We start from the raw sequence: 22,781 nt of genomic DNA, 5'->3' as shown, positions 1-22,781 counted from the left end.
CCCAAATCCGAACCAAATTAAAGCCAAGGCCGACCCAACTTAAAACCACACCCGACCCGGTCCAAATTTTTTCACGATTGTTTCTTCGTCTTCTTCAACTGAGAATCGCGTAGGAATCTGCATGTATGTTTCTTCTCAATTACGACCCTTCATTTAACTATTTTCTTATTTTGGTGCGTTGTTGTTTGAATCGAAAGTTCTAGAAAGTTATTTTTAAGTTCGATTTTAGGTGTAGTTGTCGATTTTGGGTATGTGAGCTTATATATTATTGATTCCGTTGTTGATTTTAGGATTTTTGATGTTTTTTTAGGGTTTTTGTTTGACGCCGTTTTTATATATTTGCTTGAAATTTGTGCGTTTTTATTTTAACAAAATGTCCCCCTTTTTTAAGATTTGTGTGCTTATAAATTGTTCATTTTAGATTTTTTGTCTAGGGTTATACTTTGATTTCGATTTCAGATATGTGCTTGGGGTTTGTGCATTTTTATGTTAAAGAAATGTCTGTTTTTCTAGTATTTTGCTTTATTATAGATTTTTATAGATCTTCTTGGAGTGTCACCATCACTATTGGTTTCTTTATCTACTTGGATTCCTTACAAGTTTCTCATGAACTTTCTTTATTAACTGACAACATTGTTGTTGCAGGAGCTAAACGAGAAATTGAAGAACGTATTGTTCCACGGAGTGCTGATGCTGATGTGGATGTTAAGAGTGATGATGAGAGGTTTGTAACTTCTGTTAGACTGTTAGAATATGTCATGTACGAAATGAATTTTGCTTCCTTGATGTGGTTTCTTTTCTTGTTTTCTGGAATGTGCTGTTTAAACTTTAATAGTAATTGTGAGTTCAGGAACTTATAAGTTTCTATTTTCTCTGAGATTAGTGATGACGACGAAGATGATACCGAAGCTCTCTTGGCAGAACTTGAACAGATAAAGAAAGAAAAAGCAGAGGAGAAACTTCGTAAAGTAAGTACAACTAGATGCTCATAGTTTATTTACTTGTAATCTTCGCTACCAATTTCATCGTTCCACAGACTACATTTATTGAGGTTTATATCATATGGATCGAGAGTGCTCTTTCTTGGACGTGTCTTCGCCTGCAATTTCTGTAATTTTGCCTGCTGCCATCCAAGTATGACGTTATCTGATCTAAAAGAGGAAATACCATTTTCACAGTCAAGTAATAAGCCAACCAGTCACGTAATGTAGTTTAACTAACTTGTTATCCCTTTGGAATCGTGTAATTTTGGCAGGAAAGGCAAGAGCAAGAAGAAGAGCTTAAAGCAAAGGAGACAGAATTATTGAGAGGAAACCCTCTGTTAAACAATCAGCCAACAACTTTCAGCTTGATGCGAAGGTTTTATCATCGTTAAACTCTTAGCTTTTGTAAGATTCTACAACTCCGATTCTTCGTGTCTTATCAGATACGTTGTTTCTCTGTTGTTATCAGGTGGGATGATGATGTGGTTTTCAAGAACCAAGCTCGCGGTGAAATGAAGGCAACTAAGCGCTTCGTCAACGACACTATCCGGAATGACTTCCATATGAAGTTTCTTCAGAAATACATGAAGTGAAACATGTCTCTCCGAAAAATGCTCATTAAGAGTTGGCAAATATTGTGTGTCCATTTATGCTGCACCCTCAACTGGATCGAAGCGAATTGAACTGTTTTTGAGCCATCGTCTATGATGGTCAAGTGTGACCCGCGACATGGGAAATACATGGCTTGCTGTTTGATGTACAGAGGTGATGTTGTGCCCAAGGATGTTAACGCTGTTGTCCCCACAATTAAGACCAAGCGAACCATTCAGTTTGTGGACTGGTGCCCAACTGGGTTCAAATGTGGTATCAATTACCAACCACCAACTGTTGTCCCTGGTGGAGACTTGGCCAAAGTTCAAAGGGCTGTATGTATTCTCTGTGTTTTGCTTGGAAAATTATGTTGCCAATGGTCTCATCGGTACCTAAATTAGTAGTGGTTCATATTCAGTAGCTTCATTCATGTATTGATTAAACTTTCTGGATATGTATTTGCTATTCTTTGGCAAGTGTTGTGACATTAATTTTATTCTCGATTGCTACGTACACTCCCCATATCTTGACATTGGCAAAACAATGGAACATTTAAATGAGTAATTTCTTCAAGCATCTTTTTCATTTTAGCATAGAAGTGATATATACGTGGGAAAGTTATGCAAGGAGATGTTTAGTTCTAAAAATAGTAAGTTGATCACAGCAACACTTGGCATGAACCAGAGATTACTTTAACATGCACTGGACATCCATGTTCTTAGCTCCTAACTAGTGATTATAAAACAATAGCACTAGTGATATTCCTTTTATAAAGTTTGGTTGAATAGTTCTAGTAGTATGCAGATTTATAAGTCATCTTCTCTTGAAAATTATTGTCATTTTATTTGCATATTAATATAACATCTTTTCCTATTAGTATGCAAATAATCTTTTTCCCTTTTTGAATAAGGAAGTTTATCACGCTATTCAACTACTCTTATTTTACTCTTGCATTGCCTCAATTTCACTTCTACTAAACTACTTTCACTTCTATGTATTTCAGCCCCGTACCCACGTATAGCGGGAACTTTAGTGCACCAGACTACCCTTTTTAAAAGCATACTAGTTTAATTTATGTGCTTTGCACGTGTAACTTGCATCAATAAATAAAACTATGTATAAAAAAACTAAAAGAATTAAAAATAGCAATAATGCTAAAATGAATTTATGTATATTCAAGTGATGTAAATAAATATTGTATGTCAAATATGTCATTGTCCGTTGTATAAAATTAAAGATCATGCTTCATACAAATCAAGTATTGATTTTGTATAATTCATATATAATCTTTAATGTGATTAACTGGATGAAATGACGATTAAGGTAAAATTCTTATTAATTTATGATTTTTTACTTAGCTCAATAAGAATTTTAATTAATTTTTAAGTGTTAAATCTAAAGATAATAATTAAATGATAAATATTTTAGAAAAATAGTATATGACTATTTTGTGATTGTAGAAAATTTTATTGAAGGATAAAATTAACAAAACAATTGTTAGAAATCAGCAATATCGATGATATATTAAGTTGTATATCATTTGGATCATATAACGTGTAGCAAAACAAAAAAAAAAAGAAGACAATCATTAAAGCATATTGTTTAAAATAAGAATGATATAACAGAGCTTATCATTTATTCACAATTGAAATAATTACATATAATTAAATTTTAGAAGAGAATTCATATAAAATTAGAATGACTAACCAATTTCTTGTGAGGGAATGTAGCGATTCAAAGAATTTGATAAAAAATGTAAATAAGTCAATGTTAAATCATTAATTATTATGTCATTATTATAAACAAAAATCATAACAAAAAAATTTCTCAATTAGCAATTATCTATCAAGAATACATGAAAACTTATTGCTTTCGGCTTTCAGAACATACTAAAATCATAAAAGAAAACTTTTCAATTAGCAGTTGTTTATCAAAATACAAGATAATATATTCTTGTAAATATAAAAAACATATTAAAATCTAAAAAAAACGTACCTTAAACCACAAGCAAATTTATCTCTTCAATGGACCATACTATCAATATTTCATAGACACACAAAAAACTTTTAATTAGCAATTGTCTATCAAGAATACTTTATAATTTAGTTATTTTAAGCTTCAAGAACATATTCAAATTCTAGAAAACTTACTCCAATTTAATGACAATCAAATTTATCTATTTAATCATAGAAACTATCAAGATTTTAAACATCACGAACATATTAAAATTTTAAAAAATTTACCTCAAATCACAAGTAATTTATCTCTTCAATTGTAAGATACATAAAAAATTCACACAAAAAAAATGCTTCTCAATAAGGAATTGTCTATCAAAAATATATAATAATTTATTTTATAAATTTTAAGAACATATTAAAATTTTAGAAAACTTACCTCAAATAACAAGCAAATTTATCTCTTTAATCGCATTTGATGCCAAGATTGTAAATATCAAAAACATGCTAAAGCATTGGAAAACTCACCTCACATCACAAGTGAATTTGTTCCTTCGATCATAAGATTCATCTAGATTTCACACACACAAAAAAAAACTTTCAATGAGCAACTGTTTATCAAGAATATAAGATAATTTATTTATTATAAATTTTAAAAATATACTAAAATTTTAAAAACTTACCTCAAATCACATGAAAATTTATATACATTAATAAGAAAATTCTATATCTAAACCCATTTTTTCTCTACATGTAGTCATTTTGGAGAAAAACATCTAAAGATAAATAAAGAAAGATAACTATCATTGATTAATTAATTAAGAATCCTAATATTAAAGTGAATCAAAAGCTAAACAAAATTTCCTTAAAATTAAACACGTTAAGGGTTTTTTCCTTTTTTTTTTTTGTTTTGTTTTCCCTTAAAATTACGCATTTCAAGGTTTTTTTTCCTTTTTTTGTTTTGTTTTTTTGGCCAACTTTCAATTTTTTAGTAGATTTATTTTTTTCCTTTTATCTAGAATATTTTTTTTTGTTTTTGGTGTACAACTGTGCATTTTATTATGCATGTTTCCCCCTCTATATTTTAGGGCTTCTTTTTTAAGTACACAAGAAAAAAAAATCTATCAATATTAATTTTTCATATATTTTTTTCTTACCATATATTGTAAGATTCATTTTAAATATTTAAATATAATAATATAATAATTAAAAAAATAAGTGAAAAGATAATTTTATATACTACAAAGACTTTTAATAAAGTGCAAAAAGTTCAAATCACTTTTTGAAGAGTATTCACACTTTCAATATATTTATCATATAAATTATAGATATAGATTAAGCTATAATGGTCCCTGTGACCCTTCAAGCTTTCTTTTCTTAATTTATTGTTGGTGAAAGAGTGTTTCCATTTGTTATAATGGTTATTACCATTTTTATTACTACTTCTTCTTCTCCATCTATTGTATAAAAGGTGGACAACACAGAGTCAGGGAACAGCTGGTGCAATGAGTTCTGAATTTGGTTGTTTCTCATGTATCCCTAACAGTTCTAAGGGGGTCGTCACATGGAGACTAGAACTGTATTCATGTAAGAGCATGCAAATAAAAGCTATCTAATAACATGGAGACTAGAACTGTGTTCATAAAAGCATACTAACAAGATTATTTGAATAGTTCTATTAATATGCAAATAAAAGCCATCTAAATAAGGAAACTGCAAGATGTTAATGCCATCACTTGAAAATTGCAACAGGTAAGGTTTTCCAATGTTGTAGATTACATATGGATTCATAAATATTACAGTTGCAACAGAAGATATCAACATACAAAGTCGAAACATGATTTTCATTCTTTAAGTTAGTAAATCCCTAATTGATTTTCTCAGTAACCATAATGAAATAGCACTAGTCATATAGACTTGAAATATCAGATGATACTGCTATCGTTCGTATCTAGTCCCTTTGACCTTGAGAAATATTCTTGACGGTGTCATACACTTCCAGCATTGTTGGCCTTTCATTAGGAAAGAACTTCACACATTGACAAGCTAACTCTAGAAATTGGAGGATCAAATCATCAACTCCTTTCCCAAGCAAATCTATATCTGCATCAAGTAGAAAAGGCGAGTGATCAAACAGATTTCTTGAGCTGGTCAGTTCATGGGGTTCTTTTCCAGTTACCAGCTCGAGAAGTACAGCACCAAAGCAGTATGTCTTGCTTGTAATACTGGGAAAAGACTCCAACTTAATGCAGTGTCATTCTTACTCCAAAATTTGGCTTCCCAAAAGTTGGATATTTTGGGTTCAAGATTTTAATCTAGCAAGATACATCGCGTGCTTATGCTTCCATGTGTAAAGTGTAATTTGTAGCCATGATGAAGCCAAACCAGACCTTTTGCTATTCCAAGCACAATTCTAATTCTTAGTGGAAAATCCAAAATCTTGGTCTTACCTTTGTTTGAGTGCAGTTCATGAAGACTTCCATTAGGCATGTACTTGTAAAGAAGAAGTTTTTCTTGCTTTTCGGAGCAGAAACCTATTAGAGGCAATAGGTTCCGATGCCTCAGACCACCAAGAGTTATTATCTCGGAGACAAACTCGTCCTCCAAATCCTCCCAGTCATTGAGCTTCTTTACTGCAAGTGTCCATCCATTTGGAAGAAATGCTTTGTACATTTTGCCCAACATTCCATTTCCTACTAAGTAGTCGTCACTAAAATCAGAAGTCGCGCTCTGCAGCTCCTTTAAGCTCATTCTTGTAATGAAATTCTCCAGCTTTAATATCTGCAAAACAGCGAGTTGAAATAGAAAACTGAGAACCTTAAATCTATCACGTTTATTCATCTTGAGTAAAGACTCATACCAACATTTGCTTCTCCGGTCAAGAATAACAAACTAAATTTGTAAGTACTAGTCGCAAAACTAGAATTACAGCAGAAAAAGCAACTTTGCAGTGCAAGGGAAAATCTTTACCTTATGTTGGCTGCTTAATTCCTCATTGCTTCCTGAAGTTAAATGTTCCTTTCTCCTCATCTTGGTATTTGAAATCCCAGGATGAAAACTATTACCTGATCCAATTGTATATAGCATCCGAATTATCCGACTTTCGTACACCCACCCTTCGTAGATACTACTTGTGGAATTATATATTGAGTATGTTGCATCTTAATTATCGAGCAGAATTTATCTATTTCAATGCTCAGTTTTGAGCTATATCAAAGGAAAACAAAATAGAGAAATCATCGTACAAAACAGAGAAATCTTTGTGCAATTATAAGACAATTCATAATATTGCAAACCCAAGGCCTAATCAACTAATACAACCAAGAATAATGTCTAATTTATGATATTAAAATGAAAGCAAAAAACTTTTTTATGTTGTTTGAATTGAAGTTTAGAACAAAAAATTGAAGCTTGAACAGAGAAAATTCTAGGGTTTAAAGAGATGGTGAAGAAGAATGACAGACGAAGAAGAAGCGCCTTTGTTGTTCTTCACCAGACAACAGTATAAGATTTTTTTTAGAATAAAATACTCCTGCCTTTACCCAAATTCTAACCACACACTCTATAACCCTCTAAATTATTTTGAAGTGGATTACCCTCAAAAACAGATAATCAGTCATTTTGACATATAATGTGATGCACGCACTGCCATGTTATATCACAGTCATTTTTTCTTTTTTTACTTAAAAAAATTAATTATTTAATATTATTATTTTCCTTTTTCTTCCCCTTCTCCATTTTGCTCAATTTTCTTCTTCAACCCAATTTTATCTTCTTGGATAAAAAAAAAAAATCTTGGAGAAAGAAATAATGGATTAATGAGTGCGTAATGACGGATAAATGCTCCTCAAAGCTTTTTTATCTTTTTTTTGCTCAATATCGTCATTAATAACGTTGTGAAAATTCAAAGCTTTGAGCTCACCATTAATGACGGATCTTGAGCAAAAATAGAGAAAATTGGTTGAAAATTATACGTGGATTATGTTGGAAATTATACATGACATTGTGGAAATTCAAAGCTTTAAACTAGCCATTAATGGCGATCTTAAGCAAAAAGAGAAGAAATCGAAGTTCTTGAATTTTTACAAATTTTTTAAAATCGGAGTTCCTCATATTCTTCATTCAAGAATTTATTAATCGGAGAAATCTTATTATTTCCTTAGTTTAAGTGTTTCTTGATTTCGGTAATAACATTTTGCAAATTATCAAAAAACACCATTAATGAGAATTTAGAGATGAGAAAGATGAAGAATTTCATTAATGAGTTCTTGAATTTTTATTTTGAAAAAAGAGAAGAAGAAGAAGACATGATGTGACAATTATCATTCATTAAGAAAAAATAATAATTAAAATATTTATTATATTATTAAAAATAATGATATGAAAATCAAAAAATAAAGAATTTTAAGTGAAATAAACTCAGTTGATGCGCTCATGGGCGGTGTAGTCATGTCCGTTGACACGTCAGCAATTGAGGAAGTAATAAATTCGGTAAAAATAAGTTTAGGGAATAATAGATCACCTTTAAAGGTTGAGTGTGTAATTGAAATTTCGAGTAAAGATTGGGATAGTAGACCATTTTCTCTTTTTTTTAGGGTTATTTTTAGGCGTAGAGAAAGGGTAAGAGATATGAGAGAAAGTGGAGAAAATTAGGTGAGGTTGACAAAAAAGTTTTTAAATAAAAACTGATTATAACTTTGATTAGCTTAGATCAAAGTTTTATTTAAATTGTGATTAAATTAATTAAGGTGTAAAGTATAATTTTTAAAAAATTAATTTTTAATTTTTTTAAAAAAATTTAAAAGTCCTCTAAATTTCAAATTTTAGAATTTTCTCCCTTTTCTTATATTTCAATTTTTTTTTCTTTCTCTCTTCAAATTTCCTTCTCTCCGTCTTCTTCTTCTTGTTTTTTTCTCTCTAGATTTTCCTCTTCTTCCATCTTATCTTCTTCTTTTTCATTTCATCTTTTTTCCTTTTTTTAAATTTTCATGGACTATTTTAAAAAAAATTGAAAAGTTTGAAAAGAAAATTTTTGATTTCTTTTAAAACTTATAAAGAAAATTCATTAAATTTAGTAATTACGGTAATTGTTGCAACAACTACTATTAGTTGTTATGTTACAGCAATCATCAAAGTTGTTACAGCAACTATCGAAGTTGTTGTAGCAACTATTGAAATTACTGCAGCAACTTCGACTGTTGCCGCATCAACTTCGATACATACTTAATTTCTGAAAAAAAATCTGATTAGAGGAGGAGCCCACGAAAAATTGATATTTATGGTAAAAATGAAGGTGATGGTGTTGGCGGTGGTGGTGACGTCGAATGAGAAGATGACATTTGTCGTGGTGTTGATAGCGATGTTGGTGGAGGACAAAGAAGAAAAATAGGCGACAGTTATGTAGAGGGAGGAAATAGTGGTGAATCTGGAAGAGGCAGCAATGACAGTAATAGTGATAGCGGAGGAAGAGGAGGTGGCGGCGACAACAAAAAGGGTGTGGAGGAGAAGTGGAGGTGATGGTGTGGGGATCTTTGTATAAATAATAAAACTTGAGGGTTTTAAAATTAGTGTCATTAACACTAATCTTAAATTGTCACCTCTATTCAATGTTTAAGACTTGTGTCACTCTTTTTTGATTTTGAAACATTTTTGTCACGCTTAATTAATTTGTCCAAAAAAATGGACTGAATATACGCGTACAACAGACGTGTTTGAGTAATTTTGGACCGGGTCGGGTGTGGTTTTAAGTTGGGTCGGGTTTAGCTTTAATTTGGGTCGGATTTGGGATGAATTTAATTTAAAAAAATACTAGCGAATAACAAAGCGACACGTGTTCTCCGTTAGTGATAAGGGTATATTTGTATCTTTTCATTAACAGCGAGGGTATATATGTATCTAAAGTATAACGAGAGGTATATCTGTACCATTTATCAAAGTTCGGGAGCATATTTGTACCTTTTTCGTTTATTAAAAACTTTTTAAGAATTGAGTTATATTAAAAAGAACAACACATTTTAATGTTAAGGGATCGTTATCTCAGGATAAATTATTCCATCAAATGTATATGAGATAATTTATTCCATTACTAATATATAAATGGTAAGATAGATAATTTCGGGACTAACTATATTTTATTTTGAGATTATTATACCTTATACCTCACACCAACCAACTCCTAATATAGTTGAAAAAAAAAATGTCAATTTTAATCTTGAATTTCTAAGTGATAATTATTTTTAAAATTTTCTTTGAGTAAATGCGATGGGGCAATACTTTTTTTCTCAACAAACAACAACATATATAGAGTGTAATCCCACAAAGTAGGGCCTATTTTGCTAGTAGAATAATTTGTGGGGTTCAATTACTTCGTTTTTAAACTTACAGTCCAAATAATTAACATCAAAAAACTCTAAGTGGTCTCTTTGCAATTACTCCATTATTTAGATCCTTCTAGCAAAATCCCCACAAAGCTTCCCTTGGAATCCCCAAATACCGAACACAAAAGGACAATTCCGTCATTTCATAAATCACGAAACGATAAAAAGCCTTTCCCCCCTTATATTTTCGTTTTCGCGCCTGCCCGCTGAGTTATTTAGGGTTTCAAAAACCTCTTACCGCTCCACTTCCCCCACTCTCACTTTCAGTTTCTCTCAGAGTAAGCTCCTCAATTTCGCCGGAAAACATGCCGCCGGTAAACTTAACGGATGGCGCAGTAGAGAGGCTATCGATCGGCGAGTGGGACGCCGATGAGTTTAAGCCGGTTTTACAGATCGTAGATGTTAGGTTAGTGACTACTCAGGCTAACAATGCTGAAAGATACCGGCTATTGATATCTGACGGAGTGCATCACCAGCAAGGAATGTTAGCTACGCAAAAGAATGATCTTATTCGGTCTCAGAACATTCAGAAAGGAAGTATTATTCAGTTGAAGGAGTTCGTTCGTAATGTCATCCGGGGTCGAGTGTAAGTACACCTCCAACTTTCTCTCAAATTTTGTTAATTGATGTTTTTAGTCTTATGTTTGTTAAAGTAATGATATAAATTCGTGAAATTGTTAATGGCTGTTTGCTTATTTTATTAAAAAAGGATGTAAATTCATGAATTTTTTAAATAAGATTTCACTAAAAAGATATAAATTGTTAAAATTATTAGTGGTCTTATTTGGTTTCGAACGATTTAGAAAGGATGTGAGTGTGATTACTTCTAATTTCCTTTCAATCTCTCTCAATTATATGGTTCATGAAGTGCACTTGAGTTTTTTTGATGTTGTGGTTGAAGTAATAATATGAATTATTGAAATTGTTATTGATATCTCACTTATTAAAAAAAAAGATTAAGTTTTTGGAATTTCGAATTGCATGTGTGCACCTTAATTGAGTTTTTCAGTTGAGATATTTTTCAGTTCTTCAGAAAGTCAATTGCTTAATACTACTCCTATTTCAATCTGTTTGTCTTGTTTTGACTTGTGACAAAGTTTAAGAAAGTAATAAAAAAGACTTTTGAATTTTGTTTTTTGAATTACAGATACTTATAATGTACCAAAATGTCTTCTCTTGGAAACGCCTTTCTTTTTTAAACATATTAAAAGTAAAGTAAGACGAGCAAATTGAAACAGATGGAAGTACTTTTTACCATTTAGTTGGCTGTTGTCATTTGCGTGCTCAATTTTTTAGTGCAAAGTTCCTTATATGCCTGTGCAATTATTCTGTGTCTGTGAATTTGTGAAACTCTAATATTGTAAGAGTCCTGGAATTTTTTTTCCTTACTGTTGATGGTTATTAATTTTGGAAACAGCCTCTCTACCTCTTCGGAAGTAGCGGTATGGACTGCGTACATTTTACCCTCCCCAGTGGGAATACACACTGGGTTTTTTGTTGTTGTTGTTGTTGATGATGATGGTGGTGATTAATAGCTGTTGTTGCATTTGCCTAAAATTTCTTTTAGATCAATTAATACTAAGATGGTGACATGGATGTTACAGGCATTATTCTATCCCTCTCATCTAAACCTAAAATAATCAAATAATAGGCTCAACTCGGGTTTAAATTTCTGTAATTATATGCAAACCTTTTCCTATTATGACAGGATTCCTTAAATGACAGTGGTTTGCTTCTGCAGTTGGTATTGAATCTTTTTTTAGTTTGTAGATTGGCTTTTTCAAAATTAACAAAGTTCTGCTATTGCTGCCAGCAACTGTGTAGGTTGTTAGATAAGCATCTACCTGAATTAACAATTTAGTTCTTCAGTAATTAGGACTGCAAATTTGTATGTTTCTAGATTGTCATTTTGGTCTCATAAACTACTAAGAATCTCTGATTGGAATCACATCTTATATGTCTATGGTTAGGCCATAGTTGTTAATTTTCTTCCTCTAAGGTGAGTGTGTGACACTTTTGTATGAAGAGCTTTCTGTGACTGGTTCTTTGGAAAGATACTTAGCAATCAACTTACCATGTCAGTAATTTCCGGCTATTCCTTCCAATGAAGGAGCTAAATATATGTATATGTTTTATGTATTTCACTTTTCGTAAATGCTTGTTGATCATACGTGCAGTTTTAATTTTTTTTATTTGATATTTATTCTCTAATTCTTCAAACAGGATCATCATTATCATTGAATTAGATATTTTATATCAGTCATGTGATCAAATTGGAGACCCAAAGCATTATATCAGAGCTGATGATAATACTCCTTCAGTGCCTTCCACCAATCAATTAGGTGGTGTAAGCGTAAACCCCCAATCATTTGCTTCTGTTTCAGCTACTTTAGGCTCAATTCCAAGGCCAAATATGTCAGGAGGAATGCAATCTCCTGAGACAAACCGTAGCAGTGGTAACAATACTTCCTCTGTTGGTAATACTGACAGTGGACGATATAGTTCAGGGGCACCTCTTTACCCCAAAGCAGAATCTGGTCCTGCGATTTCACGAGGTCCAGTGAATTATGTCCGACCACCTCAGCCTTCTTATCAGCAGCCTCCTCAGCCTTCTTATCAGCAGCCTCCTCAGCCTTCTTATCAGCAGTCACCTCTGTCTTCTTACCAGCAGCCATCACCAATGTACTCAAACAGAGGACCTATAGCCAAGAATGAAGCACCTCCGAGGATTATTCCAATTAATGCTCTCAATCCATATCAGGGTCGGTGGACTATCAAGGCCAGAGTAACTTCGAAGACGGAACTCAGACTCTACAACAATCAAAAGGGTGATGGAAAAGTATTCTCTTTTGATCTTCTTGATTCTGATGGAGGAGAAATAAGGGTAACTTGTTTCAACTCTGTAGCTGACCAATTTTACCAGCAGATTGAGCCAGGTAAAGTGTATCTAATATCAAAAGGAAACTTGAGACCAGCTCAGAAAAATTACAACCACCTTCCAAATGACCATGAAATCATGCTTGAGAGCACGTCTGTAATTCAACCTATTTTTGAGGATGACAGGACTATTCCTCAGCAGCAATTTCATTTTCGGCCAATCAGTGATATTGAAGCCATGGAAAACAACAATGTGGTCGATGTGATTGGTGTGGTGTCTTCAATAAGTCCATCTAGTTCAATAATGAGGAAAAATGGTACAGAAACTCATAAAAGAGTCCTCCAGCTGAAGGACATGTCTGGCAGAAGTGTTGAATTAACTTTATGGGGAAATTTCTGCAATGCAGAAGGTCAAACACTTCAGAGTATGTGTGATTCTGGGGCTTTCCCTGTCTTGGCAGTTAAAGCTGGGAGAGTAAATGATTTTAATGGCAAATCTATAGGTACTATATCTACGAGCAAGTTGTTTATAGAGCCAGATTTTCCTGAAGCTCTGAAAACGAAGGCATGGTTTGAAAGGGAGGGAAAGAATGTGCCATCAATATCATTGTCACGAGAAGTGAGCAGCATTGGTCGGACAGATGTGCGAAAAACTATATCTCAAATCAAAGATGAACGGTTAGGTACTTCTGAGAAACCAGATTGGATCACTATAAGTGCCACTGTGACATTTATAAAGGTTGACAATTTTTGCTATACTGCATGTCCCCTCATGATAGGAGATCGACAGTGCAGCAAAAAAGTGACAAATAATGGGGATGGAAAATGGCGATGTGACAGGTGTGATCAGTCTGTTGATGAATGTGAATATAGATACATTCTTCAGTTCCAGATTCAGGACCATACTGGCTTAACATGGGTTACTGCATTTCAGGAGTGCGGTGACCAGATCATGGGTGTATCTGCAAAAGAGTTGTATTTCTTAAAATATGAGGAGCAGGATGATGATAAGTTTGCAGAAATCATGCGTAATATTTTATTCAGCAAGTTTATATTTAAACTGAAAGTGAAAGAAGAGATGTATAGTGATGAACAGCGTGTTAAGTCAACAGTGGTCAAAGCTGAGAAGCTGAACTTCCAAACAGAGACCAGGTTTCTGTTGGACTTGATAGACAAGCTCAATGGGCAAGAATCCGGTGCTCTACCTCCCAAGACAGACGATGCAACTCCAAGTTCAGGGTTTAATCATGCTGGATTCGGGAGTAAACTCAAAGAACCAATGAACCCTGTTACAAATTATGGTGGCAGCAGCAATAGCAGTATCAGCAGAAGTGGACTTCAGGGAAATCTGCAAGGTCCATCTGGAAATCAGTTTACTGGCTCACAGTTCGCTCCAACTGGCTCTTCTACCGGCATGCATATGAGCTGTAATAGTTGTGGTGGAGCCGGCCATAGTGCTATGAACTGTCCAAGCATGATTAGTGGTCAGAGCCAGGCATATGGAGGAAGTGGTGGTTTTGGCAATAGGGCAACTTCAGGCATGGGCAGTGGTGGTAATTCTGGTGAGTGCTATAAATGCCATCAGGCTGGACATTGGGCAAGAGATTGCCCAGGTGTAAGCAATGCACCTGCTGCCAATAACATGGTCCCTGGAAGATATGGGAATACCCCAAGGCAACATGTTGGTGGTTTTTGAAGAACCTTTGAGCGCATGAAGTTGTCTTGTACAGGTTTAGATGTCTTTCTGCTTTGGAGAAAGCTTCTTGAGGCTTGCGTTTTGCCTTTCTGTACAGTCGCCACTTGGGGATTAAATTATGCAGCGCTGTTCCTGGCCAAGTGGGCTTACAAGTCTTGTCCTTGTTTCGAAGAGTGACATTTCGTTGCTCTTTCCCTGTATATTATTTTCCTGCTTTAGTGATCTCTTTGTTTTTTTTTTTTTTTTTTTGGTTCTTTTTAGGTAGTCTTTCTTTGTGGTTTCGACCTTTTAAGATAAAAACTCCTGTTTTTACAATGTTAGAATATGTTATCCCATCTTTTTCATCTGTTGACATGTCATTTGTAGCAACTTTTGAATACTTACGTTTTGCTACATGAATTATGGAATTCACTTTTAAAAATTAAGGACTTTGGACTAAAATATCTTGAATTATAATTTTCTTTTCTTGATGTAGTGCGGTACCCATCATAAAATTTGCGTTGTGGTAGTTCGGCTGGCTGTGTTGTATGAAGCGGAGTGTTGGTCAGTTGAGAACTCCCACGTTCAAAAGTTGAAGGTAACGGAGATGAGAATGTTGCGATGGATGTGTGGACATACCAGGAAAGATAGGGTGAGGAATGAGATTATTCGGGAGAAGGTGGGAATTGCCTCGATGGAGAATAAGATGCGAGAAGTGAGGTTATGTTGGTTCGGGCACGTGATGAGGAGGGGCTCTGATGTGCTAGTGCAGAGGTGTGAGACACTGGCTGTGGATGGTTTTAGGCGGGGTAGAGGTAGATCGAAGAAATATTGGAGGGAGGTGATTAGGCATGATATGGAGCAGTTACAGCTTACGGAGGACATGACCCTTGATAGAAAGGTGTGGAGGACGCGGATTAGGATAGAGGGTTAAGGGGTGGAAGTGTGTAGGTAATAGTAGGGGAGCGCTTATTTGTGTCTGAAGTTTCTTGTTCGTGGTGTTGTGGCTGTAGTATTATCTCGTGGCTAGCGGTGTTAGTCTATTTTACATATCGTACTAGTTTATATGCACTTATCTTTTGTGTTTGTTATACTGTTAGTTTGTTTTGCGTACCATACTAGTCTATATGCACTTATTTGTATGTTATACTATTATCGGTCCTAAGCCGGGGGTCTATTGTAAACCTCTCTACTTCTACTGAGGTAGTGGTATGGTTTGCGTACACTCTACCCTCCCCAGACCTCACTAGGTGGGAATACACTGGTTCAAAAACAAATTGAAGAAGAAAAGTAAATATCTTGGTTTCAGTTTGGATCAAATCTTTAGAAGCTAATTCATGTCCGCTTGCAGTCAGAAGTGCGTTATGACAGTGTGGAGCTAGATCAGCAATGAATTTTTTTTCAAATTCGTCTGATCTATTTATTTAGATCTCAGACTAAATGTTATATCTATTAAACACTTGGAACTCAAATCAAATTATGTGTCATTGTTTTCTTTTTTGGTTTCTCTTCCAACCTCGACTTGCCGCCACGTTACATACCAGTCCAAATTTCCCTGCAGATTATAGACAACGCCACCGGCTACAAAAATTCACAAGAACAAAAAAGAGAGCTGAGATTGCAACTGACTAGTTTGATGGGGCATAAGAAAATAAGAGGCAAATACTTCACATTCAGCCTCAAAAGTCGAACACCATCAGCCCAAACGTCTTTCTGAATTTCGTGGTTAATAAGCAGCCTATTATTTTGAATATAAACTTAAGTTTAGATGACGTCAAAAAAAAACTTTAGCTTAAATATTGATGAAGACATTCAAACATGATACAACTGCCAAAAACTTTTATGTTCTCTTACCATAATTCTCACGGTTGACGATATTTATCTGTTACAAAGGAGACAGCAAATTCTGTTGGTCTAAAGACAAACAGTGTTAAGAGTTTCTAAAATGAAATAAATAACAACCGTGTTCTCACAAAAGTATTGCATTAGATTACTAGCTTCTGCACCACATTTTCTTTAGAGATCTGGCATGCCTTTTCCTGTTTTTGGATCATATGTCCTCTCCATGACAACGTCCATTGGAGTATCCTTAGGACCAGCTGCAAAGAGAAACAAAATCATCCACAAGAAAGAAATGATCAGACTCGGCCAAACACACACACAAGAAATTGGCCGAAGTTGGTAGAAACAAGCAACTCTATAAAGTATAAACATTTGTCTTGAAGTCATAAGCAACAATGTCAAATAAGCACCATTTTAGCTGGCTAAGCAACAATTACCATCAACTGTGCAAATACATAGTTCAACAATATATCTTCTGAAATCGGAGAATACCTCTAAGGCTATAAACACAACTTCTTAAAGAAAAAAAAAAAAACTAAAGAAGAAACATGCAGCTTTTGCTACATTTGAGATGCAAAAAGAATAGGCATCTGGAAGCATATACTCCAGTTTATGAAAAAGGATTTGATAATTACCAACTGTAGGCCTTGGTGTGGTTCTTGTTTTTAAGATCTCGGGCCGGGGAATTATAGAACCTGATGCTCCTATACCTCTCGACACTCTTACTTTGGAGCCATCGTCCAGGTATCTAATTCCGACCTTGGTTGGTTTCCTGTGGAAGAAGACATGAGCTACTATGTTCCAAGCGCAAAAAATAAAAGGTAAAGAGAAATAAATACATCCGTACCCTGTGACTGGATCTACAAGCTGAACATTGGATACATGCAGCGGGGCTTCAACTGTAAATATTCCACCTTCATGGCCTTGCCCTTGTTTGATATGTTTCTTGACCTGCAAAAGGGCATAGAGTATAAGGGATAGCTTTGTTTTACATACTAACTATATTTGATATAAGGTAACTATAGTTATGAACAGTACCAAGTAGGTGCTGAAAGATGTAACAAAGCAAGTGATTTAGAAAGTCTTAAGGCCAAATTATTTTTCATGGTCGATCAAGTATCTCCCTTGCACCAACAGTCTAAATATATTTTTGACACAAAAATAGATTGAAGTGCTTCTTTGTAAATCAACAGTTCCCTCCTTAATCCAGCTATCAGTTACTAGTTGTTTGGTTGGGGAACAAGTTACCCCACCCACAATATTGGATATAAACAACACTACAATCCCGGGATGAGTTATCCCATGCATTTTATCTAAACCAAACAAGGATCTCTTATCTCTTGTACCAAATGAGCTCTAAGTGTGATAGAGTTTAGTAAACAAGCTACTTGTCTAAAACAACATAAACTGGTTCTTGCTTTCTGATCACTATTAATCCAATCCATGGAAAGGTTGTGTTGAGGTTCTTACAAGAGAAGCAGACTCCTACAGCTAGCTATATCTCGATAAAACCACCTTGAAAAACTCAGTTTCTTTCTTGTGCTATCTAATAACCTTGATGTTGATTCCTCCCACATAGTCTGACAAATCTGTAACACATAGTTATCTCATATTCTTTATATGACGGTCACCAATGAGGATTTACTACATTAAAATTATTCTACACTCTCAGATTACAATCGCATACCGTTGGGTAATTAGAACCTGAACATTCTTCAATGTATGCAATTCTCCAGCAGCACCACTAAACTTTAATGTGAAGAACACACAACAAAGGCTGACACTATCACCACTTGAACAGATAGAATCCAAATTAACGAGAAAATGTGGCATACGGAGTAGTGTCATGAAGGTCGCATAAAGTTTGAAAGGATCATATAGGTCTGCTAACTTCTCAAGATCCTAAGTTTTCCATCCAGTGTAAGCTTTTCAAATTAAAGCTTTTCTTGCTAGGAATTGCTACATCTCTACTAACCTAACAATATTATACACTTAACTGATTAACGAGCACTTTATGACATATAAAATTAATACTACATTTTTCTTTACCCTTTACTTTTTGTAATGTTCGCAAATCGTCTACTGTTTAGTGCTCGCTCAAGGTTTTTATTATTCAAACAACTCATCTTCATTAGTTTTTTAGCATCAAAAACATCTCCTTTTCTTTTCAATACTTGGATTAAGGCTACAAATCTAGAAATCTTTGCATATAGTGAGCTGTACCGTCGAATAGCAACATGCCTTTGGCCTTAAAGTAGGGACACTTTCATTTCTATGTGAGTTGCAAAAGATATCATAGCATACAAATCAACTATCAGATTGCTAAAACCACTTATCGATCTTTTACGTAAAAATCACAAGACACCATATATTTTCGACCACAACTATTAGAAAGAATCAACTCGTGTAGAGCCAAAATTTGAAAAGGCCAACCACCATTGCCAGCAGACAAGGTGAAAGCTTCAACAGATTTTGACTATGATGGAAGTTTGTTTCTTTTATAACTGGATGCGGATGTTGGTAACTTTCGGTGCGACCACTAACATATGGTTAAGCAGAAGGATCTCCTAGTGGTGGATGAAGAGACCGCGGTGGTGGAGGAAGGGGGAGTTCCAGAGGCTTTCCAGGTATGAGTTCTTTTGGAGCTTTTCAATAAAGATCTGCCAATGACGTGAGATTAAGCATATAATTCAGCTTACACCTGCAAACAGATGTTTTGATGCTTTTGGGAGTTGGCTTATTCTCAGCGAGTGTGACTCATTGGCATGGACCTCTATCTGTTCAATACTAAGCTGGATTAAAAATCCTTTTTACTGTTACCTTTCTAAATTTCTTTTTTTTTTTTAAAACAAAAACAGAAATCACCTTTAAATGTAAATTTGTTCTCTTCCTTTATGTAAAACCAAACATAGAGGGGTTCCATACACCACTTTGACCATGCGATTCAACGTCAGACAAAACAGTTATGATGGATCCACCATGAAATATGGCACATGCTTAATGTTGAATACAATGACAAGATATAAACATAACCTAGAATAGATGATATACAACACTTTAGGCTCAACAAACAATTACAAATTGCGCAGGAGGCTAAACATTCCTTCTACTTTTTTTTTTGATCAGTAAGCATGTCTTTTATGTTTGAGACAGTCATTAACACTCACAAAACTTATAAGGTAGCTTTAATTGTTAAATCATTCCCACGAGATTACCATAAAAGAGTTAGCTGAACGAAACGTCAAACTGTCAAAATTCTCTGTTCAAACCAACATAACCATTTCTCAGGCTTCTGCCGGATTAACTAATATGAGGTACTTTTTGTCTCCACTAAGCGCAGTTAGTTTTTTTATGAGAATAAGCAGACCAACTAGCTCATAAAAGAGAGTGATATGACGATAAATGATCAAAAAGAGAGGGTAAATTATGACAAGATATGCTTAGAGATAGATAAAGTGTCACAAAATTGCTAACCAAGTTTTTCCCCTCGACAATTACACGGTTTTGAGAACGTACGACACGCTTAACGATACCAGTCTCGCCTTTATCTTTTCCTCTGATAATCATGACCTGAATTGTAAGGGGAAAGGGAAACATGATACAAAAGTATTAAGAAAGTGAATCTGCCACGGAAGTAGTGATGAATGAGCTTACATTATCTCCTCTGAGAATTCTCCACTGATGAATGAGTTTCTGATAACTTTTCCACCCCATTTGAGCTTAATCAAAGTAAAAGCTCCTTTCTTTGCAGTTAGCTGTGTGAAAAAACACTAATCAGATGAATATCAAATACAACAGCAACAAGATATCCTGTGAAATCCCTAAGTGGGGTCTGGGAAAGGTACAGTGTGCGCAGACCTTACCCCAACCACGTGTAGTTTTTTTTTCTTTTAGTGTTGGGATCCTTGGTTAAGAGAACCCCTCCAAAAATTGGCGTATGCCACTATTTGCAACGCACACATGTATTTTCTAGTAAAAGGTGAAAGAATTGTTCGCTATGTGTACATTGCGTGGCTGCGTAACCTCATGTAAGTACCGAAGCTGTTTTGGAAAGATCCTCGACTCAAGTGAAGCAAACCAAAGTAGCAATGAAAAGAAAAAATCGCAATGAAGAAAATATAGCAACTAATAAGAAACCAGTGCAGAGCCTACGGACAAGGAACAGTAACATCAACAAAATAGTGCAATCATCTAAACATAATAAACAATCAACAGATGATAACAGATAACAAAAGCAAGAAATTACATGAATAAGGCTATTACTACGCCAACCCTAATACCTTTGAAAAGCAAGACAAAGCTCAACTACCAACTAACTTTCTATGTAATCCGCAGCCTCCATACGTTCCTCTCTAGGGTCATATCCTCGATAAGTTGAAGTTGTGTCATGTCCTGCCTAATCAAGTCTCCCCAATATTGCTTCAGCCTACCTCTACCTCTCCTCATACACACTATATACAAAATCTCACATACAAGAACCTAAAACAAACAAAAACAAAATTACAACCCGCAAATAGCAGGGGGAACGGTATAAGTACAAATGAAGCATCAATCGCAGAGCCAACAGATGCAACTTTACAGGTCTGTTTCATATTTTACAGCTCCATACTGTGATCTGGAGAGAACTTTCTTTATAAAAGCAAATGTGCCCTTGACAAATTTTTGTATATAACTGCTGCAACATATCCGAGGACATTGTCACACCTAAGGTGTGGCCTAGTCATTCAATGAAGTGGATTGAGCACCATGAGGTCTCAGATTCATTCAATTACCAACAGCGCGTAAGCTGGCCCAGACACCACGGTTATCCAACAAAATATACATCACATTTTCAAGAATGGTTGTATTTTCCATAAAACACATAAAGTCCAAAATAAAATAAAAATTAAGCAAGAATCATGAAAAAGTGAAATCTATTGGAAACCCATCTAAGCACCAAGTCAATAAATCCAGTTAAACGTGATTTTTTCCTCTAAGCACAAAAATTTCAGTACAACAGCTTAATTAATCAAATGGTCACCTAACTCTTAACAATCTTGATATCCCATAAACAAAATTGAGAAAAAAATGATTAATTTTCACAAACATTTTAAAAAAGGAAAAGAAAAATGCCAATAATATTGAAGAAGAGAGAAAGAGAAAAGTACCTGAAGGTGAAGTTGCTAAAGCTCTAAACTTCCCACAGGGTTTTAGCCTGAAAAAATGGTGGGGTTTAATGGATCTTTGGGCTTTTGAAATTGGGCTGGGTAACTTGGCTACCGGCCCAATTGCTTTGAAGTTTTTGCGTGAATTGTTTGTTCTTATTTTTGGGGTGGTCTTTAGTTTTTGTCGGTGTTGCTTATTAAATGAAATTTATGGGTCAAATACCCTTGTCTATTTATTTGTTATATTGGTGTTTGTAGTATTTTTGATCATGCTTTTATTTTATTAAATAAATTTGAGGTACGATAGTCAATTTGAAACTCTAGTACCTACATATAACATCCTTCTCATTCTAAAAAGGTGATATTTAAGAGCTCAAAAACTTTTGCTCATATCTGACTAGTAAAATCAAGTAAGTTGGTCGCTTAGTGCTTTCATTGTTTGAAGGAAAATATTTTTTAAAAATATATTTTTTATTTAATGTTTGATTGAATTTAAAAAATATTTTCTTTAAAAAAATAGGTTCCTTAAAAATGAGAAAAATAACCTTGTTAATAAAAATAGCGAAAACAAGTAAATTACCTTCTACTTTTATTGTGGTCTCCAGCAATTCATCATATAAGTGCACCCAACTCCTAGCATTTGACCATCCCACCCCGTCCATCAAGGTCCCACACTCCACCCTCTCAACTTTTATGGCTTGTTTGCTTCATATAAATATTTTTGAGCTGACAATTTTTTTCTCTTACTTATCAAACACTAGAAATTAAGTAAGAAATCAACTTATTTTCAAGAATGCATTTTTTCCAAACACACTCTTAATTGTGGTTTGAGATTTTGCTTGCAACTCTATGCAATATTGGCTTGCAAATGTTTATATAAGTGTTTCAAGTTAGATTTAAATTTTAAAAAATATGAAAAATCTGCTTTAGCGGTGGGCTGGCTTAGTCTAGCCCACGACCTATGTAGAGTTAAGTTGAGCAGACATTTTAAGGTCCATGATCATATTGGGGTGGCTCGATCCACCTGTGAAACTCGAAAGCCCACATGAGTTGATTCAAGCTTGATCGACCCATATTTACAACTCTAGAAAGCTTCAATGTCTCTAGAAATTAAAAGTTAAGAAAAAGAATTAAAAATACCTCTTTCTTTTCATTTATTGGCTAAGTTTACCTTTAGTTATACTATTAGACTTAAATATCCTTGCCATTATCAAAGTTGCATAAATGCTCCTACTTTTAACAACTTTCCACCATGAAATGCCACCTCACAACTAAATTTAGTCACAAAGTAATGTTCATTAGAAAAAATTGAATTCGATTAAGTACCTTACCATAAG

At 34.4% G+C, this 22,781-nt stretch overlaps 4 protein-coding genes and 1 non-coding gene across 7 annotated transcripts; 2 read left to right on the top strand and 3 right to left on the bottom strand.

The window, feature by feature from the left end:
- The first annotated feature begins 497 nt into the window (after window positions 1-497).
- On the top strand, window positions 498-2,098 carry LOC107870543 (protein CWC15 homolog). The gene is made up of 4 exons (XM_047410259.1): window positions 498-724; window positions 884-968; window positions 1,256-1,359; window positions 1,453-2,098. Exons 1-4 carry the CDS (start codon window positions 498-500, stop codon window positions 1,574-1,576), a joined length of 540 nt encoding a protein of 179 aa, XP_047266215.1. The 3' UTR covers window positions 1,577-2,098.
- A 3,152-nt stretch (window positions 2,099-5,250) lies between these two features.
- On the bottom strand, window positions 5,251-7,152 carry LOC107870534 (probably inactive leucine-rich repeat receptor-like protein kinase At5g48380). Its single transcript, XM_016717095.2, has 3 exons — window positions 6,500-7,152; window positions 5,980-6,310; window positions 5,251-5,632 (listed from the first exon to the last, which is right to left on the bottom strand). The coding sequence occupies exons 1-3, from the start codon at window positions 6,614-6,616 to the stop codon at window positions 5,481-5,483; spliced, it is 600 nt and encodes a 199-aa protein (XP_016572581.2). The 5' UTR covers window positions 6,617-7,152; the 3' UTR covers window positions 5,251-5,480.
- A 2,875-nt stretch (window positions 7,153-10,027) lies between these two features.
- LOC107870522 (replication protein A 70 kDa DNA-binding subunit A) lies at window positions 10,028-14,920 on the top strand. Its single transcript, XM_016717085.2, has 2 exons — window positions 10,028-10,492; window positions 12,130-14,920. Exons 1-2 carry the CDS (start codon window positions 10,212-10,214, stop codon window positions 14,477-14,479), a joined length of 2,631 nt encoding a protein of 876 aa, XP_016572571.2. The 5' UTR covers window positions 10,028-10,211; the 3' UTR covers window positions 14,480-14,920.
- A 1,312-nt stretch (window positions 14,921-16,232) lies between these two features.
- On the bottom strand, window positions 16,233-21,643 carry LOC107870501 (50S ribosomal protein L24). Of its 3 annotated transcripts, none has more exons than XM_016717060.2 (6): window positions 21,448-21,643; window positions 19,955-20,055; window positions 19,775-19,870; window positions 17,148-17,251; window positions 16,936-17,072; window positions 16,233-16,557 (listed from the first exon to the last, which is right to left on the bottom strand). In XM_016717060.2, exons 2-6 carry the CDS (start codon window positions 20,012-20,014, stop codon window positions 16,475-16,477), a joined length of 480 nt encoding a protein of 159 aa, XP_016572546.1. In that variant the 5' UTR covers window positions 20,015-20,055; window positions 21,448-21,643; the 3' UTR covers window positions 16,233-16,474. The 3 variants fall into 3 exon arrangements, with proteins under 3 accessions (XP_016572546.1, XP_047251235.1, XP_047251228.1); XM_047395279.1 differs by lacking the exon at window positions 21,448-21,643 and adding an exon at window positions 20,581-21,438; XM_047395272.1 differs by lacking the exon at window positions 21,448-21,643 and adding an exon at window positions 21,326-21,407.
- LOC124892587 lies at window positions 20,202-20,316 on the bottom strand. The gene has a single exon (XR_007050333.1). It is a non-coding gene; the product is annotated as a U5 spliceosomal RNA (small nuclear RNA).
- Window positions 21,644-22,781: the final 1,138 nt, after the last annotated feature.

The sequence above is a fragment of the Capsicum annuum genome, chromosome 1 (genome assembly GCF_002878395.1).
Source record: "Capsicum annuum cultivar UCD-10X-F1 chromosome 1, UCD10Xv1.1, whole genome shotgun sequence".
In the NCBI taxonomy this organism is placed as follows: Eukaryota; Viridiplantae; Streptophyta; class Magnoliopsida; order Solanales; family Solanaceae; genus Capsicum; species Capsicum annuum.
The sequence above is the reverse complement of the archived record's forward strand: the minus strand, read 5'-3'. Positions and strand labels throughout refer to the sequence as shown.

Excerpts from the sequence above, each read along its gene's own strand:
- LOC107870522 (XM_016717085.2), top strand. The coding sequence starts at position 10,212 with ATGCCGCCGGTAAACTTAACGGATGGCGCAGTAGAGAGGCTATCGATC. Across the intron at positions 10,493-12,129 it reads AATGTCATCCGGGGTCGAGT|GATCATCATTATCATTGAAT; the intron begins GTAAGTACACCT and ends TTCTTCAAACAG.
- LOC107870534 (XM_016717095.2), bottom strand. The coding sequence starts at position 6,616 with ATGCTATATACAATTGGATCAGGTAATAGTTTTCATCCTGGGATTTCA. Across the intron at positions 6,311-6,499 it reads AATTAAGCAGCCAACATAAG|ATATTAAAGCTGGAGAATTT; the intron begins GTAAAGATTTTC and ends GCTGTTTTGCAG. Across the intron at positions 5,633-5,979 it reads TGAACTGCACTCAAACAAAG|ATATAGATTTGCTTGGGAAA; the intron begins GTAAGACCAAGA and ends TACTTGATGCAG.
- LOC107870543 (XM_047410259.1), top strand. The coding sequence starts at position 498 with ATGTCTGTTTTTCTAGTATTTTGCTTTATTATAGATTTTTATAGATCT. Across the intron at positions 725-883 it reads GTTAAGAGTGATGATGAGAG|TGATGACGACGAAGATGATA; the intron begins GTTTGTAACTTC and ends CTCTGAGATTAG. Across the intron at positions 1,360-1,452 it reads ACTTTCAGCTTGATGCGAAG|GTGGGATGATGATGTGGTTT; the intron begins GTTTTATCATCG and ends TGTTGTTATCAG.
- LOC107870501 (XM_016717060.2), bottom strand. The coding sequence starts at position 20,014 with ATGGGGTGGAAAAGTTATCAGAAACTCATTCATCAGTGGAGAATTCTC. Across the intron at positions 19,871-19,954 it reads GAATTCTCAGAGGAGATAAT|GTCATGATTATCAGAGGAAA; the intron begins GTAAGCTCATTC and ends CTTACAATTCAG. Across the intron at positions 17,252-19,774 it reads TTGTCGAGGGGAAAAACTTG|GTCAAGAAACATATCAAACA; the intron begins GTTAGCAATTTT and ends GCCCTTTTGCAG.